Source organism: Toxorhynchites rutilus, chromosome 2 (assembly GCF_029784135.1).
Source record: "Toxorhynchites rutilus septentrionalis strain SRP chromosome 2, ASM2978413v1, whole genome shotgun sequence".
NCBI lineage: Eukaryota > Metazoa > Arthropoda > Insecta > Diptera > Culicidae > Toxorhynchites > Toxorhynchites rutilus.
Window position 1 is genome coordinate 219792697 of NC_073745.1, and position 26274 is coordinate 219818970.

At 38.7% G+C, this 26274-nt stretch overlaps 1 protein-coding gene across 7 annotated transcripts in view; it reads right to left on the bottom strand.

Annotated features, from left to right (window-relative positions):
* The window catches only part of LOC129771504 (nuclear hormone receptor FTZ-F1-like), a 443987-nt gene extending 430958 nt beyond the window's left edge, over nt 1–13029 (bottom strand). The window contains exons 1-2 of one of the 7 annotated variants that reach the window (XM_055775226.1): nt 13012–13029; nt 10385–12265 (exon numbers count right to left, since the gene is read on the bottom strand). In XM_055775226.1, coding sequence (XP_055631201.1) covers nt 10385–11216 — 832 coding nt within the window. In that variant the 5' untranslated portion in view covers nt 11217–12265; nt 13012–13029. The other 6 variants (XM_055775224.1, XM_055775225.1, XM_055775223.1 and 3 more) reach the window with 6 other exon arrangements.
* Between the last annotated feature and the right edge of the window lie 13245 nt (nt 13030–26274).

Below are 26274 nucleotides of genomic sequence, written 5' to 3' on the forward strand. Positions count from 1 at the left end.
TATATACGATAAATTCTACGAGTAATTAGTCCCGAAATACACGAGAGTATATGTCAGGGGTGGCCAAACTTTTGGGCATTACGGGCGACTAATTGTTCAAATGTTAGGCGGCGGTCTACCAACGTTGACTGTATCAAAAAGTCATTAGAAAATGAATATAGTACTAGAGAAGAAAATAACGTTTTAACTCTCCTGTACTTACGCGTAAAATCATAATCATAACTCGCGAACGGTATCACAGGCTGTGCTTATCTCTGTGATATTGCTATTGTGTATTTATAGACGTTATTTGTATTTATTTTAAATAGTAAAAGTTATAATGAAATGAAAAAAACTCCAGAAAACTTTTAATTCAGCCTCCTCAAAACAAAATTTTATCTGTCTGTGAGGCTGTATGCTCGAGTATAGGAGAATTAACAAGTTGAAGCCCGAATTTTTATTGCTGCGCTATTCATTCAACCCGCATCCAGAGGGTTTGGGACGTCGGCCCCTAGGGACCGATGCGGGGCTTAACGTGTTAATTAAAGGTAAAACATAGGTTAAATATCCAATGATAAATTATTCTATAAAATAAAAATAATTATCGGCTACTAAACAATTGATAAGTAATAGATTATTTTCTGTAAAGTCTCATCAATCAATATTGTTGATTTTTTTTAAGGAGATTGTCATTTATTAACATACAAAGCATTTATTTTCCATGAAAATTCACTCAAGATGAGTATTGTATCCCTCAATTTCCTAGAGCTATATGGATCCTCTATCGAAAATACTGGACCCTATTATGTAAATTCAATCGAACGGTCGGTTCGATCCCTATAACTTTCACACCTAACAAAATTTCGTATTTTTTAAATCGATAGAATCGTATCGAATCGAGTTCTTTCTCGAAGGTCGACGAATTTCATATTTTGAAACGGTGCCGAAATGTTCCCCCAAAGCAAAATACCAGAGATGCAACAAGCAAACCAAACAGCTCGAAAAATTATGCCGACAACTTTCACCCGACTGTATCTATAACAGCAAAATAGAACTAACCAGCAAAGTTCTGTTCACCTAGAATTACATAATAGGGGCCAATACACTGCGTTTCACAACTATAGAACCACTCATTTTTCTGAATTCCCAGAGATATGTAAGAAGTCAGTTGAATTGAAGTATATTGTGTAGGATATAATAACTATCTTCATTTAAAAAACTGGCCGTTTTAACTTTATTGTTGTTTTCAGGTGCGAAACAATAAAAAAACTTAAATACCAGTGTTTCATAACTATAGAACCAGGTGGAAAAACTCTTACTCCTTTACAAAATTAACATCAAATTCACATGAATTACAATAAGTTTCTAATTCGTAGGTTATCTTTAGTTCTCAATCAGTTCAAATAACTCATTCGGGGTGGTTTTGACCAAGCTGCGCCATATTGTAGTGTGTATCTCATTCTACGCAGAGGATTCTTCTCGTTTAAGCTCTTCAAATCACTCATACTGCTTGTAAGCTGCATCTACTATTCGTATGATCACTCCTCATAAGTTCTTGATAGGGTTTTGATCTGGTAAACAAGCTGACCAGTCCAGAATCTGGAGCCCCTATTCAATAAACCATGCCTTGACTTTCCGGATTTTATGAATTGATGCCAAATTACCCAATTATCACGTTGTTTTTTATCCATAAACAGAAGTAAACGATTCCGAAGTACTTCATTGTACTTCTGACTGTACATTGGTGTTGATGAAAAGCTATCTGAACCAGGCCGTTTTGCAAATATCTTCCTCAAACCATCAAACTGCCGCCTGCAAAGTTACGACTAGAAAAATTACATAACATGTTCCGAAAGTTCTTCCGGTATGAAGCATTTCTATTCAATTTGGATTTCTTGTTATCAGAGAAGTTCTCCTGGAAGAGTGAAACCCATGGCATTAGCTTTACCATTAGTTTTTGGACCCGCAGTTCTGGAGATGGGATTTTTATGGTTTGTGAAGAATATTCTCAAAAACGCCTGGTTTAGATAGCTCACCATCAACACGAATGAACAGTCAGAAGTGCAACAAAGTACTTTTGAATCATTTACTTCTGTTTTTGTATCAAAAACTCCGTGATAATTGGGTAATTTGGCATCAATTCATAAAATTCGGAAAATCAAGGCATGGTTTATTGAATGGGGGCTTTAGATTCTGGACTGGTCAGCTTGTTTACCAGATCAAAACCCTATCAAGAACTTATGAGGAGTGATTGTACGAATAGTCAATGTAGCTTACAAACAGTATGAGTGATTTGAAGAGCTTAAACGAGAAGAATCGTCTGCGTAGAATGAGATACACACTACAATATGGTGCAGCTTTGTCAAAACCACCCCGAATGGGTTATATGAACTGATTGAGAACTAAAGATGATCTACGAATTAAAAACTTATTGTAATTCATGTTAATTTTGTAAAGGAGTGAGAGTTTTTCCACCTGGTTCTATAGTTATGAAACACTGGAATTTTAGGTTTTTTTAATTGTTTCACACCTGAACACAATAATAAAGTTCAAATGGCCAGTTTTTTAAATGAAGATAGTTATTGTGTTCTACACTATATACTTCAATTCAACCGACTTTTCACATATCTCTGGAAACTCAGAAAAAATGAGTGGTTCTATAGTTGTGAAACGCAGTGTAATTAATTTATAATTTATCATTCATCACTGTTGCTCTATTCATGGCTATATTTCTTGAATGAAAACTGCACAATTAATTCACATTACTTATCATAGTGTTAAAATTAAAATAACAATAATGCATTAAAACTCGCATTCGCAGTCTTCAAAGGCGAATTTTTCTCCAATAATTCAGTTTTTATTGTTTTTCGAAACCTTACGCCGGATGATTCCATTTTCAATTGGTCATTTAACAAATGATATTCCTGGAGAGAACTATGTTGAAACTGTTCCTAGTGAAAATGTTTTGCTTTATTACAAATTATGGTCGAACACCTGGATATTAGGGGGGTATTCTAATGTAGAGACACGAATTCACGACGTTTTTTCGAGCTCCGTAAAAATAAAACAAATAATATTTTTACTATCCATTATGTCATCATTTGTTCATTTATCTTTTTACAATAAAACAAAAATTGAACGGCGAAAAAAAAATTTTTTTTTACTGTTTTATAGTGACTTTCAACAGATTTGGCTGGTTCGTCACTTTTAACTTCTATTTTTGGAAGAATGTCGGGAGTGAGAATTGAACTCGTGACCTTGAGCGTGAGAGGTACGGATGTTACCACTACGCCAGATATTCATAACAAGAATAGTCAACTGTTGATGAAGTGAGAGGCCGCAAAAAAAGTTGTGTCGTGGCGAAAACGATTCCAGCCCTTCTGGTTATCTGAAACAAAACAGATTCTGAAACAGTAAAGATGCCGCTATCGCATGAACCTCGGACAAGTCAAAAACTTCTTTTTTGACAAAATAACGGCCGTTTGAGAAACAAAATGCGGTTTAAAAGGTTTTTTCTTACGTTTCAAGATTTTAAAAAAATATTAAAATTTAAAAAAATATTATTTTTTAGAGGTTCATGCGATAAAGAAATGCCTGCAGATTGTACCCATATGAATTCGGCATGAATCGTTTCAGTAGAACTTGAGATATCGTGTACGCCAGTTTGAAAAAACTTGTTTCGAGAAAAACGAGTTTGAAGTTTATTGTTATAGACGTACCAAGTTACATACCGCATATCTAAAATGGCTCGGTATATAATAGCATTTTCGATAAGTCCTTTCTAGGGTATATTCTTAGATGCCTAAACTACAGAAATATGAAGGAAAAAAGTTATATGAGGTTGTGTTCAAGACACGACCGCATTGTTGACGTAGAACTACGCTGTGGTTTAATTCAAGTCGCTTGTTTATAACTGCGGATATTATTTTATAATGCTACGAAATTCTTAAAATAACCATTCTACCGGTTTGGTCGCCCTGAAATGTTTTTTTTTATTATAGAATCATTTGACGATAATTGTTTGATGATTCATTCTTGTGCTCGCAGTATAATACATGCTCGAGATAAGCGCAGCTGTCATCCTTAGTGGAGAAAGTTTAGCTACTGGCAAACGAAACCAAATCACATACAAAATCCAGAACGACATTTATTTTCTTGGTGACAAAATAAACGAATTAAATCTGTTAATCTCAACAACCTCGAAAAAAGTAGCAATGCCTCATTATGATCAAGATAAGCGCAAATGCAATTCTAGTTGATAGCAGTTTTTTGACTGGCACGCGAGTCCAAATAAATTAATCACTTAATATAACTTATTGAATCACTTGATATTCCCCAAAAAAATTTTTGATGCACAACCTTAACACCTGCTTCACCATAGCGTCAGTTCAATGCCTTGATGACAGAAAACAAACAATGTTAATTAACTGCTTGGGAAAAGGCTGAATATTTGCCTCAGCAGATATTCATTACCAATACACTAGCATAAATATTTCCCTCCCGCTATCTCCCCTCCTTGTTTATATTTGAGGGCCTTAGAATGCAAGGGGTGTAAGTGACTTGATCGATTTCTCTTCATCAACTTTTTCTTTAGTTAATAACTCAACTGCAAAAAAGTTCCAATTTAAGTTCGCTATACAATCCGATAGATGAGGTTCTGACCTATTTTCCACATTGTCAAATACAACTGGGAATGTATTTGCAGCTAAGTTATGACCAGAAGAGAGAGTCGATGTAGAGAAAACGATCAAATCACTTACACCCCTTTCATTCTAAGTCCCTCATTTATCATTACGACTGCATAATTTGCAACACCAAACAATCGTCAAACATAGCATAAAAAAATTAGGCGATTGTTACATCGTTACAGGGCCAATGCATACGGGAGCAGATACAAAAGGGGTTTCAGCGTAGCGAAGATGCACTATTTTTATGTACGGGTTATGAAGCACGCACGTACGCAAACAAATATCCATATATCGATGGCTTGAAGCAACTAAATATACACACACTTATCTCTGTTTTGCGCTCTTCTCAACAAAAGCCCTTTCTATTAGTATTGCCAGTCTAGATTAGCTTAGCTGTCATTCTTTGTGGAGAGAGTTTTCCTACCGTCATGCGAAACCAAATAACTGATAAAATTCCAGAACATTATTTTCTTTGTGAGCTGACGATAGCCTAGCTTGATGATCCTCAGAACCTTAATGCAATGGCGTCAGTTTGATGCAATTATTGCAATGCTAGAGACATCAGCGAGTGAGTAATTTGGTCGCGTCCACAGCTCAATCCGAATCGAAGACATGTGATGACGCAAAACAAGGAAGAACAAGCGATATTCATTGCTTTGAATACATAACGTTACTGAAAGTTTGCCTTCCTTCCTTGCTTGAGACTTTAAACTTCTTCAGTTCATTCGTCTCTAACCTTCAAAAAGGCCCTAGGAAAATTTTATCCATCATATGACTCCTCCACCCCGTTGCCTTAAGAAAGGCCTTCAATTTCTCGCCGTCCAGCTCGCCCAGCAACAATGTTGTTCAGTCGATTTCCTCACGGAGAATGGAAATTTGCCTCAGCGAGATCCACTGTTTATGCGGGCGCTACACGATTCGTCCAACGTTTCACTCGAATGTTGGACTCAAACATTTGGCTCGATGAATCGACAAATGTGGTGACGAATGTGCTGCTACACGGTGAAGTGAATGTTCGATTCGATGCATTCGGTCCAAACATTCGGCGAGTATTTGGATCGAATGTTTATTGTTTTTATTTACCATCAAAAACGTTAGGATACTGGATGACGATGCGAGCATTGAAATTGCTGCCGTAGCAATTGTACTGATATCGGGCTGTAAATTAAAAATGCTTGAAATCAACATTATTAAACTGCAATATTTTGCCGAATATTTTGAATTTTCAATTTCATAGTTCCTTCATCTAAAACTTGCAAACAAACCAATCTGTCAAAGATAAATTCGGACGAATCGTGTAGCGGTGTATCGAATGTCATCGAGTGCCGAATCAACGAATGACTAAAATCCTTTGACTCGTGCCACTCGCGTTGGAAGGCAATCCACAACGAAAGGATTACCTTCCAACGCGAATATTCGACACTCGACATTGGAGGTTCGTAGCTCGTCAGTCGACTACACGATGCGTCGAATCATCGAGCGTTCAGCATTCGAGGGGGCTCGTAGCATCGTGTAGCGCTGGCTTTATACTCTAGGCAAATATTTCACTTCGTTCTATTTCTTTTCCTTTGTTCACGGAGACCTTACATCTTACGATTTCCCCTTCGTTGCTCGTCGATAAGTTGCTCGTTATTGACAACTCTGTTCGGGAAAGTACACAAATGGGCAGAACAAATGTATGAGGAAATGGAAGTGCTTCCAATTTTCATCAGTTCACCATGTACAGACTATGGGATTGTAATTTATAGCATATCAAACAAATGTTAGGGAATTTCCAATTCGTTTGGTATGTAAATCGCCAAAATTCCGTTAGTGGCAAAAATAGTTATTAACGTTAACTTTGTTTCATAAAAACGTGACCTGTTTCAGTTTCAGCGAGAAGGTTATTGTCTCTTCGGGCCAACAAACAAACTAATCGAACACTAAAACAGGCTCTAGAAGTCGAGGAAGCTAACAGAAAGGTTAAAACCTAAGCTTGAACATAGGATGCTTACTAATGAACGAAGAATGGGCCTGAAATTTAGTTTTGGGCGGTTTCCGGTGCAAAAGTTCTGTTAGGCAACAGATTGAGGAGATGTCACTAATAAGATAAAGTTAATTTTCGTAGACAAACCTGGTAGAATTTTTTTTTTCTGAAGAATTATTTGCAGTTGCGGAAGAAAAAACGACCCAAAGATATACATGCAAAAGTGTCTGAAAAGACGTATTCTACTGAACATTGAAGTATACAAAAAGAGGTTCCGGCCAAATTTGACAAGGTGTCCTGAAAGCCGAGAAGTACCTCAGCGTTATCGTGAAAAGGATGTAGATTTCATCGTAAAGGACCTCAACCCACCTAACTCCACCCAATCGAGAAACATTGGGAAGAGTATAAGGGTTATCCCGGGTGTAGAAAAAATGAAGGGCTGGAATGTGGTTTTCAGTTTAAACAGCAGACTGATGAATTTGATGCGGGGTATTCAGAGAAAACTCTGCAATTTCGTGAACACCAAATGTTTTTTTTTGCATTTTGTTAATTTTGAAACATTTTTATTTCATCACAACCCTTTCGAAATAGAGCTGATTTTATGATTCCAGATTCTGTGCAACTAGAGTTTAATTCCATTGCATCCATTTACAACTTATCCTAGTACTTTCATAAAATGAGAATTCACAATGAGTTCAACGTAGAGATGGGCAAATCGTTCACGAACGGTACGAAAGAACTAGTTCGCCGAGAAGAGTGAACGAACGGTCGTTCTTTTTGACGTAGAACTACGTCTTTCATTGAAGGTGCCAAATCAGAAAACAGGTCACATTTTTGTGAAATAAAGTTAACGTTATTAACTATTTTAGTCGCGAACGGATTTTGGCGATTTACATACTAAACGAATCGGAAATTCCCTAAGATTTGTTTAATATGCTATACATTAGATTCCCCTGGTTTGTAGATGGTTAAAATTCATGAAAACTTTAAGCGTTTCCATTTTCCCATACATTTGTGTGCTTTCCCGAACAGAGCTGTCAATAACGAGCAACTTATCGACGACCAACGCAGGGGAAATCGTAGGATTTAAAGTCTCCGTGAACAAAGGAAAAGGTAGAAGAATGAAGGGGAATAATACTTGCCTAGAGTATAAACAGTGGATCTCGCTGAGGCAAACTTTCATTGCTTTCGCTGCACTTTGATCTAATATTGGACCCCACCAGTGGTAATCCAACTTTTTTTTATCCCATTTATTTATTTTAGGCTCATTAGCATTTTAGATGTAACAGAGCCGAATTTTAATCGTGTACATGTCACACGGTTATCATATCTATAATTATAGCACATTACATTACACAGTTGCCATTCGCCAGTATTCCTTCTATACCATTGCATATGGTACATTTACACAGAAGCCATTTAGGCGTAAGAGTATTCTTTCCGTTCTTCCATTATCCAGTTAGACCACCGGACAGCGGAGACAGTTGATTGATCATTGTTGAGTTATTTATAGAACAGCAGCCCGATGTGTCTTGCAAAGCAGAGCAGTTGTATGGATGAATCGATCTAATTTCGACCGTGGATCGATCTCTATCGCTGTTGATTGTTACGTGGACGTAGCTATTCTGTAACAACACAAAGATGGTCAATGAGGGCCCTGAGTTTTGAACTCACGATCGATCGCTTACAAAGCGAACGCGCAACCAATGTGGCTACGGAGACCCCCTAATCCAACTTGGATATCGTCGTTTGGTTTTTCTGTTCGTTTTTCGATTTCGGCGCGTCGGTCGAAAATGTAAACGCCGTTACCCAGGCAGCAACCGAGATCAAGCTCCCCCCGCTGGTGGTGAAGGCGGTCGCTCTTGACAAACTCATCAGCGAATTCGCATCGATGGGTGTTACAGCAGAGAACAAGCTGTGTGGCATAATTCAGTCTTTTCCAAGCTGTTAACATTGTTTGTTTTCCGTCATCATAAGGGCTTCGTTGGTGCCTTTGAGAATGCATCAATGCATTAACCTGACGTTATGGCAAAGCAGGCGATAAGGTTGAGCGCCAAAATATTATTTGAGGAATACCAAGCATCTTGAATGTCTTACTGGAATGTTATAAGTTATTTGGGTACGCGTGCCAATCGCAAAACTGCCTTCAACTAGGATTGCATTTGAGCTTATATTGATCATAATGAAGCATTGCTACTGTTTTCGAGGTTGTTTTTAACAAAAAGAGTTTATTTCGCTTGTTTAGTCACCAAGAAAGTAAATGTCGTTCTGGAATTTTGTATGTGATTAGGTTTCGCTTGCCAGTAGCAAAACCTGCTCAACTAAGGGTGACAGCTGCGCTTCCCTCGAGCATGAGAAAGTAATGCAACTTTTTTCGAGGCTAGTAATATTAACATAAGCGTTTCTTTTGAGAATAGCGCAAAATGATGAGAAGTGTTGATATTGCTAGTAGTTTCAAGTCACCAATGTATGGCGACTTATATAAAATAACAGTGTAGTTCTACATCAACAAAGCGGTCGTATCTTGGACACAACCTCCTATAATTTTTCAAAGAACGGTAGTTCTCCCCACGAACTGATTGCGAGTGAACGGTTTGTGAACGAACTGATTCCGGAAAAACGGTTTGCGAGTGAACTGTTGGAGAGCGAACTGATTGAGAGTGAACTGTTTGAGAACGAACTGTTTGCGAACGAACGAGTGCAGCAGAACTGATTTTCGCTGGACAGAATGGATAAATATAACGAAAACGCTTCTAAGAAACATAAAACGATATTGTCATTTATGAGCAAAATGCATGTAACGGAGGGTTTTTTTTTGGTCAGGTATACTCAATTTCAGGTTAAAAATTAAATTAGATTTTCGTAGTTTTAAAGGGAAAACTATATATTTTCAATTTCATGTATTCTTTCAATTCCGAGTAACATGCATATACTTCCTGATTATCAAAAAAAGCTGGGGGAAGCTGCGGCGATTCATGAATTGGGTAAACATAAAATCTAATAGTGAGGGCAAGTTGAGAAAAAAGTTTTTTCATTGCTATCAATCCATTTTTTGGCCTATTGCGTGTACGTGTTATCGTGATTGTTTGTATGATTGATTGTTAGTAAAAATCGCCGCTCAATTTTTTCTCTAAATGAGCATTATGAAATATGATCTTGCATGGAACCTGTGTGTTGTCCAAACAGAAAATATGAAAAATTGCGCATACTTTGTGCGCATCAAATTATTACATATACTTTTGTCGGCCGATTATTATATTTTCACATACAGTTTTCTACTTTTAAAGAAGAAGCAGCTTATCTTTCCCCACTAAATTTCAAATATAAATAGATAGATATAAATCCCATACGTATACTATCCAATCCAACGATATCAATTAATAGCTGTCTATTGGTGGTGGATTCCAGCTAACATTCTATGTTGTTCTTAATACCGCTGAACGAAAGAGCGAAAGAACGGTTCAAAAGAACTGATTCACTTAGATGAACGGTTAGTGACTGAACCGTTCATCAAAGTGAACTGTTTTGCCCATCTCTAGTTCAACGCGCATGGAAGAATTAGTGTTTATTAACTAGGGTACATTTCACGCCTCTTAATACAAGGTACCTTAATTCTAATTGTCATCATTTTTGTATTACTATCAAAGAAGTATCTTTGAAATACATCGACAACAACAACAAATCAATCATCATCATCACTGAAAGGGAATGCAGTTTATGTTTCATTATGAACAAAAAAAAATCTACTCACCATCGGATCCCTCCGTGAAGGACCCCTCCGATGGAATTTTGATCTCGATCGGCTCGTGCAGTCCGACGCCGTCGGACGATCCGCTGGCGCTGCTCGTAGCGGTAGCGGTCAATTCCTGAAAATGTATTCCTCCGCCTGCCGCCCCACGGTCGGTGGGTGGGGAAGCGGTGGTGCTGCTGGACGAAGATGACGGATGCAGATCGATGAGGGCAGTTGCTGCCGTCGAGCTGCAGCCGACGTCCGCCAGCAGTCCACCGGACGCTCCGGACGTTTCAGCCTCTAGGGTGGAGGACAGCTGGAGCGCTGTCGCAGCATCGAACGGTGGCTCGTTTGTGTTAATGACTATGGTGGTAGTTCCGGCGGCAGTGGAGCAGACAGCAGTCCTCGACGACGTCCCCGAGCCGACCATTACGCTCGTGGATGAGCTCGGTTGGACGTGGTGTTGCTGCTGCTGCTGCTGGTGTTGCTGATGCATAGCGTGATGATGCTGGAGGGAACGAACTCCAACTGGACTAGTAGAGGTGCTGATCAGCGGGTTGTTGGTGATAATGATTTTAGTAGTGTGAATCGGTTGGGTGGATGTCATAATCTGCTGTTGATGATGCTGCGTTTGATGCTGGAGCGGCGGTTGGTGATGCTGTTGCACCAACTCGAACAGCGATGACGTTGCATCTTGGATCGGCGATGTCGTAATGAGAAGGTTGCCATTCAACGAATGTCCACCCTCGCCAATGCCACTGCCGCCTGCCTCGTTAATGCTGGCGTACACGATACTGGTAGGCTTGGAAGCTGTCGAGGAACTCGTCGCCGTCGGGGAGGACTCTTCGTGCATTTTATTTCACTTTTTTGGGGAAATTTCACACACAGCTTAGATTGTATTACAAAATCTAATGTTACTTTTTTAAACAACTATTATTTTCTTTTCTATCACTTGAACACTTCACTAAGTGGGGGAGCTTTTTTTTCGCTACGGACTTGGGTTGAACACTTTGGATCTTTGTACTAACGATTCGAGTACGCGAGACACTTTGTTAGCCCTATTCCATCAGGTAGCACTTGACTGAATGATAACGAGATTTTCGAGCTGGCCAGCGCCAAAAACCTCCCCAGATTGTTGGGGGATGCTGCTAGTTCCAGCCCACACACGCACACATATAAGCACACAAATGCACATCCGTGCGGAGGGTCGTTTCCGAAATATGCACTATTGCGCTCCAATCACTGGATACGCTCAGGCGATCGTTGATTCCCGGGATGCAACAGGAAGAGATGCAGCAGCAGCAGAAGCACAATGGGGCGAGATAAGCAAGACAAGTATATAGTTCAAGGTCGAAGAAAGAGCACAGATGCAACAGGGAACAGCACATAGATTGGTTGACCAAATTTTACACCAGCAGCAGCGGTAAAATGTGTAGCTGCACAGAGTCACTAGTGGGAGCGGAAGTTGCTCTGCTTCGGTTGCGGGGGTGGTATCAAAATACGCAGCTTGATGTCACTCGGCTACAGGGTCGCAGCTGGAGCGATTTTGGGCCATCGCCGTCGTTGCACATGCACACTAACACACCGACAGGACGCAATGTGGCGCCTCCACCGTTGGTGTCATGGTCACACCGAATTTGGACGTCAGCAAAACTCGCCAATCGGCTGTATTTTGCATACAAAACCAAAGTCTTCGACGTATCAGGAAGCGATATTCGCGAATAATAATCATACGCACACAAATTGATTCGATTCTATGAATTCGCAATGATCGCGAAAATCACTCTTATTCGCAGTATTCTTCGCTTGCACGCGCACTTACACATATGCACAGATTTCCTTTGATTCTCCTCTTACAGAGCACTGTGTTTGTATTTCTTCTAATTCGAAACCTGCAAAAAACTGCAGAATGGAAAAAAGGCAAATCAACTTATTCCAGAATATCGTGACTTCAAACGGCTGTCAACAGTTTCAGCGTCATCCACTTCCAGAAGCGGAACGAATTCTGACTGTAGGTCACTTTCACTATCACCGCACGCGAAGAAACGCGCCAAACCCAGGCGTATTTACACTAAAATTTCGGGAATAATCAAAACTTCACTCGAATATAGGTCTTTAGGCCACTTACACTCGTTCTTAATTGTGCCTTTTTTCCTTCACTCTCACTGCACAAGCGAGACAGACGCACACTCACTGTCACATCCAGACTGGGGGATCCATGGTCACCACGACCATCACGGGTTTTATCACAAGTTCACCTCAACACATCCAAGCGCTGGGGCATTCTAAACACTTTGCGGCTTAGAACTCTATCGCGGCGCTGCTTCGGGCGGCCAAAACACAACCAACCGAACACTTCGACCAACACATGCTCACGCGGATCCCCCAAAAATATTCGCTTCTCGCTTCGGTTACATCAACTGACATTGAATTCATAATCAACCTTCAGCGCAATCATTCACTTCCTCCACCTTTCGGGGCGCTTTTGCGTTGATAATTCCTCTTCCGAATCGCTTAATCAGCCCGATACTGGACCAACATGTGGAACCACTTGTAACGTTACACTCTCTCATGGCGGGCGTCTCCAGGGCATATACACTTCACTCTGTCCTTCCATCAACTTACGGTGCGGATATAAACAAACTCACTTTCTTCTGGTTCGTTCCCAGCGAGCCGCGAGAAAACGGGCGGCTCTTCTTGTCATTTGCGCGTCCGAACAGCAAAAGCATCACTTCCCCTATTTGTTGTTGATTTTTTTTTGTGCTGCACTCAGAATCTCGTTCAGAACGAATGGGATCGAGAGCGTGGAGACAGTCAGCCGCCCACTAACACACAGCCAAGCGACGCTTTAGAGCCGCCGGACGGTCAAAAAATTTTCACGGCCAGCGATGATTACTTCCCTCTCGTCCCTCTCTCTTTCTCTCGTACACACAGCCGTTGGTACACCCCATTCACAACACCCCATTTGCGCCTCACCATCCCGTCGCGTAGTCTGTGGCTTGCCGAAACGCGCGCGCTCCTCCCCTGCTTGCTTGCTTGCTTTCCGCTTTCCGTACTTTCGGTAGTCGCATAGAGGAAACCCCTTTGTGTGTTGTTCGGCTCACATTGAGCACTCGCAGCAAACATCGGGGTTCCTATCGTTTACTGGTAGCTAGTGGTAGCGGGACGTGTTTCGCCATTCAAATGTATGCCGTATAGCCCAGGCGAAACCGCGCCGAAACGATGAACAAATTGTTCTGCTTCTGCTCTATTGGAGGAAGTTTTTCGATCGAATCTGGGTGATGGACAAGGCTCCTCCATACATTGCGATTGCTTCTAGGATTCCCAAGATTTGTAAGAGCTATGTTGATAATTCGAGGTTTCACAAAAAAATTATAGGAGGTTGTATCCAAGACACGACCGCATTGTTGACGTAGAACTACACTGTAGGTTAATTCAAGTCGTTTGTTTATAATTGACGATTATTCTTTGATGTTTCATTCTTGTCCTCTCCGAACAATACATGCTCGAGATAAGCGCAGTTATCATCCTTAGTGGAGATAGTTTTGCTATTGGCAAGCGGAACCAAATCACATACAAAATTACAGAACGACTCTACTGGTGACTAAATAAACGAAATAAACTCTTCCTGTTAATCTCAACAACCTCAAAAGGAGTAGCACTGCTTCATTATGATCAAGATTAGCGCAAATGCAATCCTAGTTGAAGGGAGTTTTGCAACTTGCACGCGAACCCAAATAAATTTATAACTTATTGAATAACTTGGTATTCCCAAATATTTTTTGGGTGCACAACCTTAACACCTGCTTCACCATAGCGTCAGTTTAATGCATTGATATAATGTCAAAGGCACCAACGAAGCCTTTATGATGACGGAAAACAAACAATGTCAACTGCTTGGAAAAAGGCTGAATATTTGCCTCAGCAGAGATTCATTACTAATACCCTAGCGCAAATACTTCCCTCCCGCTATCACCCCTCCTTGTCCTCACGTTCGGATCGACATGTTCACCCGCAACAGCGCAATACGTTAAAACGCACGCACGTACACACACTAAAATATCCATATATCGATGGCTTGAAGCAATAAAATATGCACACACTTATCTCCGTTTTGCGCTCTTCTCAACAGAAGCCCTTTTTGTTAATATTGCCGGTCTAGATCAGCTTAGCTGTCATCCTTTGTGGAGAGAGTTTTGCTACCGTCATGCGAAACCAAATCACAGACAAAATTCCAGAATATTTATTTTACTGGTGAGCTGACGACAGCCTAGCTTGATGATTCCCCACACAATTGTGTAGCTCAGAACCTTAATGCAATGACGTCAGTTTGATGCAATTACTGCAATGCTAGAGACATCAGCGAGTCAGTAATTTGATCGCGTCCACAACTCAATCCGAAACTAAAACACGTGAGACTTTAAACTGCTTTAGTTCATTCGTCTCTAATTTGAAGATTAGATTCTCTAGGCCCTTGGAAAACTTCACTTTTTCCTCGTATTACTCCTCCACTTCTCACCATCCAGCTTGCCCAACAACGATGTTGTTCAGTCGGTGTCCTCACGTAGAATGAAAGTTTGCCTCAGTGAGATCCACGGTTCATACTCTAGGCAAATATTCCCCTTCGTTCTTGTTATTTTTCTTTGTTCACGGAGACTTTAAAGGTAATATTATACTATCAGGCACGTAGCGTAACCGGCACGGCACGTTTCATGCAAGACAAATATTATTGCGTGTGTTTCAAATGTGTATGCGTATATATAGTGGAACGGCTCCGGGCATACACAGCCCGTTTCAGACAAATGCATGAAGGAATTCTCAAAAAGAATATTTTGCCGGTGCCGGGCACGAACTACACGGGTTAGTAGCACATAATGTATAGCATATCAAGCAAATCTTAAGGAATTTCCGATTCGTTTGGTATGTAAATCGCTAAAATCCGTTCGCGGCAATAATAGTTATTAACGTTAACTTTATTTCATAAAAACGTGACCTGTTGATTTGGCACCCACAATGAAAGACGAAGTTCTACGTCAAAATAAATATTTTATTCTTATTTTTCTTATAGGTTCTTATATCCTTATATCGAAAATAATACATCAGGGTTGCCATAATAAAATCTGTGTTTCTAGTTTGAAAAAAACTTCTTATCTTAGTTTTTTATCAAAAAAACTGTATTGAAATCTGTATCAAATTTTTAAGTTCAATTTTGAAGCATGATTTTAGCTTTTGTATCATGAGTAGACACAGTTATTATTGATTAGATGATGTTGATTTTATCCACGTAAAGCCAACAGGCATATACAATGTAGTAACAATAAAATGGTTTATTGAGGTTTAATTAAAGATTATTTAGTTACCAGTACACACTAAAGTGTAATGGTTGTGATGAATTGAAAGGTAGCATTTCAAAAACTGGAGAAATGCCAATGCTTGAAAAGGGAACATAAAGTTACTATGATTATAAGTTACTATGTTACTATGATTATAATTCTTAGGATACGGATAGTACAGGAATATTTCATTCTAAATCATTCTAATTGAATTAATTTGAATATTTATATTTAAATTTCTTTTTTTAATTCAAATTTTCGTCGTTCTACCGTTTGATGATTCAGTAGATGGGCATTGTTTTGTTCTTGCCCAGTTCAGTAGCTGTTTTTACAGTTTCAGCACCGATGTTCATATCCTCAGATGCTTTCCGAAATCTCCAAAGTCTGGTTCTGCTACATCAGAATACATCAATTATTCGTGGCATGTATTGCTCAAGAGAGTAAGCTAAAGCTTTCTGAAATCCGAATTAGGGAATTCTAAGTGAATCCGAGTCAGCGGCGTAGTAAGAGGGGCGCCCCCAGCAAACAATTAAAATGGCGCCCAAAAAACCACTTTTTTCAATTTTTTTTTACTAATTTTGAGATTGCGATATTTTGAGAAAACTACTCACTTATACCAATGTTCACTATGAGCAGTTTATTCGTATTTAGAAGGCTAGAAATATCATTACTAGCTTCGCTTATTCTCTAGTCGAATATTTTCCTTGTGTTCCTTAGCTTAAACAAAATGATCCATAATTGCACCTAAATCAAGGTCTGCTAGTAAGTCTTTCTCGATCGAGATAATTGCTCAGCCATTGAGTCGGTCTTGATTCATTTCAGAACGCAGATAATTTTTAATCAATTTGAGCTTGCTGAAACTGCGTTTGCACGATGTCACGATGATAGATAGGTTCGATAGATTCGGTCGATAGGATAGATAGATCGATGATAGGTTCTTCATCTGCATCTTGAACACTTCCACGTATGATACTAGTTCCTCTGTATCAATGTCTGAAGGATACTTCCGTCAGAAATTTGACGCAGTCTTCTTCAATTGATTCATGCTCATAGATGTTGGTCCGTTTTCCGTTATAAATGAAAATCTGATGCTAAATCCACTATAGCACATTTTCGTTTTCCTTGGTCGAGTAGTTCTAAAATTGTTAGGGATACCAAGTTGAATACTCTTCTGCGTACCGAATGTCATGATTAGATGCTTCTTTCTTCATCTCCTCGAATGATGCACGCAAGGCTTCAAGGAGTTTATTTGCGACGTTTCAGGTCATGCCTTTTGATTGTGATTTAGGATTCTTTCCCGTTCCAGTTCCAGGAGACAAATAAATTCAAAATCTATTTGATTTAGTGAAACATCAGCCCTGTATACGGTGACACTGCTGTATTTGGTCGGATCTGTTGAATCAGTGAAAACAAAAAAAGACGGAACAAATGGACCTTTTCAACGCTATTATTTTAGTGGAGCCGATCTGGCGTAGTGGGGATATCCATACCTCTAACGCTAAAGGTTACGAGTTCAATTCTCACTCCCGACATTCTTCCAAAATTCGAAGAAAAAGTGACGAACCAACCAAAATGTGTTGAAAGTCACTATAATAGAGAGAGAAAAAAAACGCTATTATTTGTTCGGTTTTATTAACGCGGCTGCATTTTGACGACCATCTTGTATCGGAATACCCTTTCAACGACACTCCGAATGTCTCAATAAGTACATCCCAACGTGTAGTTGAACTGCTGAAATATTTGAACTTTTTTTTTTGCAAAATATCATTAGCTAATCCTTAGCCACTTTTCTCCGTCGTGTTTATAAAATCTATAGAGCATTCCCTGAACTGACACTTGCCTTCAGACAAATTTAAGAAACGGATTACCTGTGTAAAAATTTGAAGAAACATTAGCTAGTACATGTGTTGCCACATTTTAATCGGTACCAGACTGATTAAAAATCCTTTTCATCTGTACTTTTTTTTTTCAAAAATCTGTACCATCGAAAATATTCGTTGTAGAGAAAAAACTAATTTATAAGTATGAATAAAATTCTCATTTATTTACTATTAATACTAAATTTACATTTGCAATTCATTCGTGTGTTTGATATTTCGACATTATTACTTTTCAAATTGCAGAAAATAGGAATAAAACAAGGACTGTTGAACCGGCTCAATTCTTAACCAACAAATCGTTCATTTTCAAAATTCTCTCTCAAATCCAGTGAAAGTCACTTCGGGAGTCCCACAAGGCTCTCATCTTGGTCCTTTTCTTTTCATTATGTACGTTAAGGACATCTCCTTCATTCTCAAGCGTATCAATGTACTTGTGTATGCCGACGACATAAAGCTTTTCGCGGAAATTGGAAATGGAAATAACATCGAAGCATTCCAAAACGCTATACATGTATTCCATACTCTGTGTTTAATAAAAATCTAAACCGTATACGAAGTCTATCCAGGACCCATACACAATCAAGTTTTTATAGTTTTATATACCTGGGCGTCATCCAAGAACACGCAATTTGTTCCTAACCAAAACATCCAGGACAAATTATGCAAACAACGCCCTTGTCAATCGCATGATGCGTATATACAATCAGCACTGTGAAATAATTGACACAACAATGAATAAAAAGCTAAAATGAAACATGTACCGTAAGAATAACTTAAGTAAGTAACTTAAGAAAACATTGTAACATTAACATATAAGCATGTAGTCTACATTTGTTTGACGAAAATAAATAAATAAATAAATGAGATGCTCTTACATAGTTTTTTCTGAATTTAGATTGCATACTATCATTTATCAAATCTTTGATCGCAAAATAGCGTTAATCGTATCGTTGCTGAGTTTATTTCGAAGCTTATTTTTATTCTGATTGTAATTAGAAAAAAATTTATGAGGCATAGAGAGAACGTAACAAACAAGACATCGAAGTGCCAAAAATGCAAGCGAACCGTCTTTTTCTAGACATTCATTTTTGTCAAATTTCGTCGAAACTGATCCATCATTGCATTTATGATCAGCAGCACCAAGCCATACTGCGGCGTAAAAGCCGTAATGTCCCTTAATGTTGCTTTGTTCAAATGTAAGAAATTTCATATGTGGGAAAAATCTGTTTCAATCTGTACATTTTTACGAAAATCTGTACATGTGGCAACACTGGCTAGCTTGCTTCGCTTTTTGCAAGGTCATAATTTTGAGCAACGTATCCATTATTTTGATTAACTCGTTTTGGATATCGGACGAATAATAACTCAACGATTTCTTATGCTCAACATGCGACATGTGAGCATCCAGACTCCAATGTGCTCATAAAAACACCACCGCCAGCGCCTTTGCCTCGTAACGGCAAATTATTGCAAATGCAGAACAGTATAACGTCGACTACAATTTTCAAGATTGTACGCCATTTTTGTGTCTCTTTCTGTAACCCATCCAAAAAGTCAGCATCAATCATTTTTCCTGATAACTTTTACTTCTCATAATCTTTTCACTGAACGTAACATTCTCTGTGATTTTATGAATTTTCTTGAGTTAGAATAGCTTCCAATCGTTAAATCATTTTCCGCAATTCGAAAAAAACGGTTCTAAGTATTTTTGCACCGGAAAGCAAACAGCGTTTAATCTCTGTATAACATCTACTGTCTTTCAATTATTTCGCATTTTTAAATATTTTTGAAAAACCATTTTGCGTTTAGTTGCCTCCCTTCCGATTTGAGCGATCGAAACTCGCCCAGGTGATGTTGTATGTTTCTTTTTGGGAAATTCAAAGTTATATTATTGGTTTCATGTACAAACAGTAGCAACTACTCATGATGGATGTTTTTTTACTCATTTGAAAGATGAAATATAATATGAGGAAAAATTGCTTTTGAAAATTCATGGATTTTGGCGCCCTAAAGGGTCAGCGCCCCTACGCACACTACGCCGCTGATCCGAATATTACAGATTGTTTTGTTCAATTCAACAATCAATAGCAGAACGTATTTCAAAAATTATAGGAGGTTGTGTCCAAGACACGACCGCATTGTTGACGAAGAACTACGCTGTAGTTTAATTCAAGCCGCTTGTTTATAACTGCGGATATTACTTTATAATACTACGAAAATTTTGAAACAACCATTCTACCAGTTTGGTCGCTCTGAAATATTTCTTTATTGTAAAATCATTTGACGATAATTGTTTGATTATTCATTCTTGTGCTCGCGGAACAATACATGCTCGAGATAAGCGCAGCTTCCATCCTTAGTGGAGAAAGTTTTGCTAAATATTGGCAAGCGACACCAAATCACATACAACATTTCAGAACATTTACTTTCTTGGTGACTAAATTAACGAAATAAACTCTATCTTTTAATCTCAACAACCGCGGAAAGAGTAGCACTGCTTCATTGTAATCAAGATTAGCGCAAATGCAATCCTAGTTGAAAGCAGTTTTGCGACTGGCACGCGAGCCCAAATTAATTAATAACTTAATATAATTTAATGAATAATTTGGTATTCCCCAAATAATTTTTTGGTGCACAACCTTAACACCTGCTTCACCATAGTGTCAGTTCAATGCATTGATGACAGAAAACAAACAATGTTAACCGCTGAGAAAAAGGCTCAATATTTGCCTCAGCAGAGCTTCATTACCAATACCCCAGCGTAAATATTTCCCTCCCACTATTTCCCTTCGTTGTTCATATTTATAATTACGACTGCATAATTTGCAACACCAAACAATCGTCAATCATGGCATAAAAAAATTAGATGATTGTTGCATCGTTACATGGCCAATGCCAGAGCTTGGAAATATTGAGCTTGTTAAGCAACATTGAAAATATATTTTTATCAGTGTAACGCGTTTATTTTGCTTGTCGATGCTACTGTCATTCATTCGACGGCAAACAAATTTACAACTGTGTTCATTCATATTCATTCTGTGCTCTCTGAGCTTTCCTCAAAGCTCGAGTCATGAGAATTCATTCACATTTATTCATTGCCATTGAATTGTCAGGAATGTTGTGACTGTTCATTTTCAGTATCCCGATATGTGTGTGATTTTCTCATTGAGTCAGTGCCTTGCTTATTCAGCTGTTTTTGAAGTTACTCCGAAAGGGCAACGCAAATCGGTGGCGCAAGCGGAAATGCCAACAAAAGATCAAGATCTGCATGCACACTCACAGCTAAGGATTGCTTAGGCTTGGACGGCGAGGGGGCATTCTGCAGAATCGATCCAAGCAGCGAGTGCAAACAGTGTCAGCCAAAGCTGGATGTTGGCAATTTCATCCGCTAATCCTATAGCTTAGTTTGATCCGTTTGCAAAAGGAAGCTCGAAATATTCCCATTGCGGTCGTGTCTTGGACACCACCATTTTATGTTCGTGTGTTCAGAATTTAAAAAGAATTAAATGTTTGAAATTTGAGTCAAGACGGTATTTTTTACATCGAAATTCTTCTTTTGAAGCATTTCTGACAAGTGGATTTGGAACTGCATATTCACTATGTAAAATGAAAGCAATTTAACTGAGACGGAAACCTTGCATGCTTGAACAATTCAATTTATTGTCACTATTATGAGCATTCTGTACTTTCTTATCTTCCTCAACGAATTTCTCCGTTTCGTCAGTGTCCGAGAACGATGCTGATAGTGAATGAACTGGTATGTTAATGTCAATGAATGACAAAACTAGGGATATTTTGTTTTGCTCACATTCCGTGAACGCAGAACAGAACAAAAACAGAATGAAAAAAAACTGGATGAATCAACTGTGAGTGGCTTGCTGTGATTGTGAGGTTTGGCGTTGGTTCATTTTCGGTATCCCGAATGCAATGGTATAATGATCGAATGTGGCCGGAAATTCAGCTGAAAAGATTGATGTGATACAGATATTTCCAAGCACTGGCCAATGCACATGGGGGCAGATACAAATGGGGTTTCAGCGTTGCGAAGATGTACAAATATCCATATATCGATGGCTTGAAGCAACTAAATATACACACACTTATCTCCGTTTTGCGCTCTTCTCAACAGAAGTCCTTTCTGTTAATATTGCCAGTCTAGATTGGCTTAGCTGTCATCCTTTGTTGAGAGAGTTTTCCTACTGTCATGCGAAACCAAATCACAGACAAAATTCCAGAACATTTCTTTTCTTGATGAGCTGATGATAGCCTAGTTTGATGGTTCCCCACACAATTGTGTAGCTCAGAACCTTAATGCAATGACGTCAGTTTGATGCAATGATTGTATTGCCAGAGAACTATACTGAAAGTTTACCTTCCTTCCTTGCTTGAGACTTTAAACTTCTTCTGTTCATTCGTTTGTAATCTTCAAATAGGCCATCGGAAAACTTAACTTAATCCATAATATTACTCCTCCTCCGCATTGCCTTGAGAAAGGCATTCGATCCCTCGCCGTCCAGCTCGCCCAGCAACTCCCGAAGAATGAAAGTTTGCCTCAGCGAGATCCATTGTTTATACTCTAGGCAAATATTCCTCTTCGTTCTTCTTCTTTTTCTTTGTTCACGGAGACGTTACATCTCATGATTTCCCCTTCGTTGCTCGTCGATAAGTTGCTCGTTATTGACAGATCTGTTCTGGAAAGCACACAAATGGATAGAACAAATGTACGAGGAAATGGGCATACTTCCAATTTTCATCAATTTAAACCATATACCGACTATGGGAACAAATCTTAGGGAGTTTCCGATTCGTTTGGTATGTAAATCGCCAAAATCCGTTCGCGGCAAAAATAGTTATTAACGTTAACTTTATTTCATAAAAACGTGACCTGTTTCACCCTTAATGAAAGACGTAGTTCTACGTCAAAAAAAAAACAGGTTTCGCCATCAAGTCGTTCAAATTATTCAAACTTTGTTTCATTTTTTGTATCGGTCGTAGTAGAATCTCTAGGTTATGTTTAACGACGGATTCAACTGAAAGCCATTTTGTTGCGGATCAGCATTTGTAAAGGTTTGAGCTTCAATATTTTCTGAACTGAGTTAATTTCTTCTTTTCGTTATGAGCTCTGAGGAAGATAACTGTGTGAAATGTCTAGACCGCAATGTGTCTTGCTAATACAAACTAGACTGATTTCCTAGTGGGTGTTGGGAAAATGCTTTGCGGCCTACACAAATTTATGGGAAATTAGAAGCTGTATTCTCAACGTTATTTTAACATGTTGACTATAGGGAATTTTATAATTGTTTTGAAATAGATTATTAGAGAGTGTTGAAATCGATTGGTCCAATAACATAATGAATCTATCATAGAATGTCTAAACATGAAGTATTCAAAACTTGACAATTTTTATGGCGCGACCGATAACTTTTTATATGTACTGTCTATATGCTGTCCGAGAACATGATCCTGCGTCAAAATGTCTCGATGGTTCTTCAGATATTTTCAATTCCCAAAAAAAAACAGGAAGTGGGTTATATCTATAGTATAACCGCAAGGGTGACGTAGGACTATCGTTGATTTAGAGATCATTTGTTTAAAGTTGAATCTAAATCCATTCTGAATGAATGAATAAATGAATATTTGGGGGACTTCGAAAACGAGAGCGTTACGTTTGAGGCACAAGGTTTAATGCATCCAATATAGGATACGAAAAACCTTGTTCTGAAGAATAATCTTCGGAAGCTTTCCTGCTAACTGTACTTGATTGACAAATCACAAACCCAAATGTATTATATGGATATTTTATGGATAGAAAACATTAAAATAAACTCTTTCGCTTGAATGTAATTTTCAATTCCAAGGGGAACTGGCAGATTATTTTCCAGCAACGATTAGATATTTCCACATTTACCTTGATTGAAACATATTTGGTCATAGTGTTACATGGATAGAAAACATTCAAATAAACTCTTTACATGAATGTATTTTTAAATTTCCAGAGGAACTGGCAGATTATTTTCAGTAACGATTAGACATTTCCACATTTCCCTCGATACTGGAAGCCCACCAGTGGTTAATGCTAACTCGATAACCATCTGTTAATAGCATTTGATTGAAACATATTTGGTTCCAGTGTTACATGGATAGAAAACACTCAAATAAACTCTTTCACATGAATGTATTTTTAAATTCCCAGAGGAACTGGCAGATTATTTTCCGGATCTTTCTCGATGCTGAATGGCATCCAAACGGAAAGAATTCCGTGCGTGTATGTGTGTGTGTAGCGGCTGCTCCGATGGTCACCTTCTCTTCGCCTGAAGGATCGGCTTCTCTGTGCTCCCTCACAGTTTCAAACAAACTGCTTGCGTTTCAGGGCAGATCTCGATCCTTCGCCGTCCAGCACCCTCAGCAACGATGTTGTCTTGTCGATGTCCTCACGAAAAATGAATGCGTCTCACCACCAGTATATCGCTTAAGTATGCTTTTTGTGCGTGATTGAATCGAGAGAAGGCGTGGTTTACGATGGCAATTTGAATGGCAAACTAGAGGGGAATGAACCCTCTGAGCTCGGAACTTTCGGCGACTGAGCAATTATCGATTGCGGGCGCATACAATATTGGATACGGAAATATCCTACTGATGGGGAAGAATAATCTTCAGAAGCTTTCCTGCTAATTACACTTGATTGAAAAATTACAAAATCAAATGTATTTGATCGCTTTGTTATATGGTTAGAAAACATTAAAATAAATTCTTTCACATGAATGTATTTTTAAATTCCCAGAGGAACTGACAGATTATTTTCCAGCAAAGATTAGATCTTCCCGGAACTTTCTCGATGCTGAAAAAAACAGGAAGTGGGTTATATCTATGGTATAACCGCAAGGGTGACGTAGGACTATCGTTGATTTAGAGATCATTTGTTCGAAGTTGAATCTGAATTCATTCTGAATGAATGAATATTTGGGGGACTTCGAAAACAAGCGCGTTACGTTGGAGGCACAAGGTTTTATGCATCCAATATTGGATACGGAAATATCCTACTGATGGGGAAGAATAATCTTCAGGAGCTATCCTGTTAATTGCGATCGATTGAAAAATCACAAAACTAAATGTATTTGGTCACAGTGTTACATGGATAGAAAACATTCAAATAAACTCATTCACATGAATGTATTTTTAAATTCCCAGAGGAACTGGCAGATTATTTTCAGTAACGATTAGATATTTCCACATTTTCCTCGATACTGGAAGCCCACCAGTGGTTAATGCTAACTCGATAACCATCTGTTAATAGCACTTGATTGAAACATATTTGGTCACAGTGTTACATGGATAGAAAACATTCAAATGAACTCATTCACATGAATGTATTTTTAAATTCCCAGAGGAACTGGCAGATTATTTTCCAGCAATGATTAGATCTTTCCGGAATTTTCTCGATGCTGAATGGCATCCAAACGAAGAATTCCGCGCGTGTATGTGTGTGGCGACTGCTCCGAACTCTTCCCGGGGAACCGTTTGTGACATCACTCTCCTCCTGATGGATTCTCTTCTGGCCTAAGGTGCACAAACAGGCTCTTGGTGACACCGTTCATCCGCGCTTTCATGATAAACGAAGAGCTTCACCACAACAGCGACAACATGCTCCAATCGCTGTTCAATTAGAACTGAGTGGATTTCCGGGCGGCGCTCGCTTACATACCGATTGGTGATTTCAATAGCCTGTTTTGAAAGCAATTTTAAGACTATTGAAACAAGTTTTTGGATCAAAAAGTAACAAGTATAGAACGCGTAGACATTTTATCTTTCGAATGAAGTGTTTATCATACCATTTCATTCAGTTGTTTAGGAGCTATTAACGCTCAAAATCTCGGTCTCCGGCGTAACGTTTCGTTTTCGAAACTTCGATTTTACACCCCGGTATAGAAATGAAAGACGTAGTCCTACGTCAAAAATGAAGTTTCAAAGCAAACGAATTTTCACGACAGTGTGAGCACACTTTTGAAATTTACATTCTCTTCGGTTCTGTGCTTCCGTAAAAAAAAGATAAACAGTGTTATTTATTTATTATAACGCTAACCGGTACCGTAAAGGTTTGCATCAGAATTAAACAAATCCCAGGGCTTTATGAATGAGATGGGAAAACATATTATGCACATCAAGCCATTTCTATTACTTAAACGTTATTTGGAAAAATTTGTATATTCTGTATGAAACCTAAAAAAATCTGTAATCTGTATCTACAGATTCTTGGTTTCAGAGAATCCAAAAAATCTGTAGAAACACAGACTATTCTGTAGATATGGTAACCCTGCGATACAGTAACGTTTTCATTATATCGAGCCCAATTTGCGCGAAACATTTTGATCTTTCGTTACATGAAACAAATGTTTGATACAGAAAATATGATAGAATAAAGGCAGCCCCAATTCGGACAATTCCTTCCTCGAGTTTTGCTCTTATCTCAACACATTCGGCGATCTATTTTTATTTATATAGATACGAGAAGATATAGGAGTGCGTTTTATCACATTAAAATCCATTTCAACTTCCGAACAAAGATCAATTTCGTTAGCGCAAACATCAAATGAACTAACAATGCTTGTCACTATGTAATTGTAGAACATATGGGAGTTGAATTTTCCCATTTTTCGTCAGGGTTTTCCGAAAATTTTCAATTGTCATGTTTGGTTGAAAT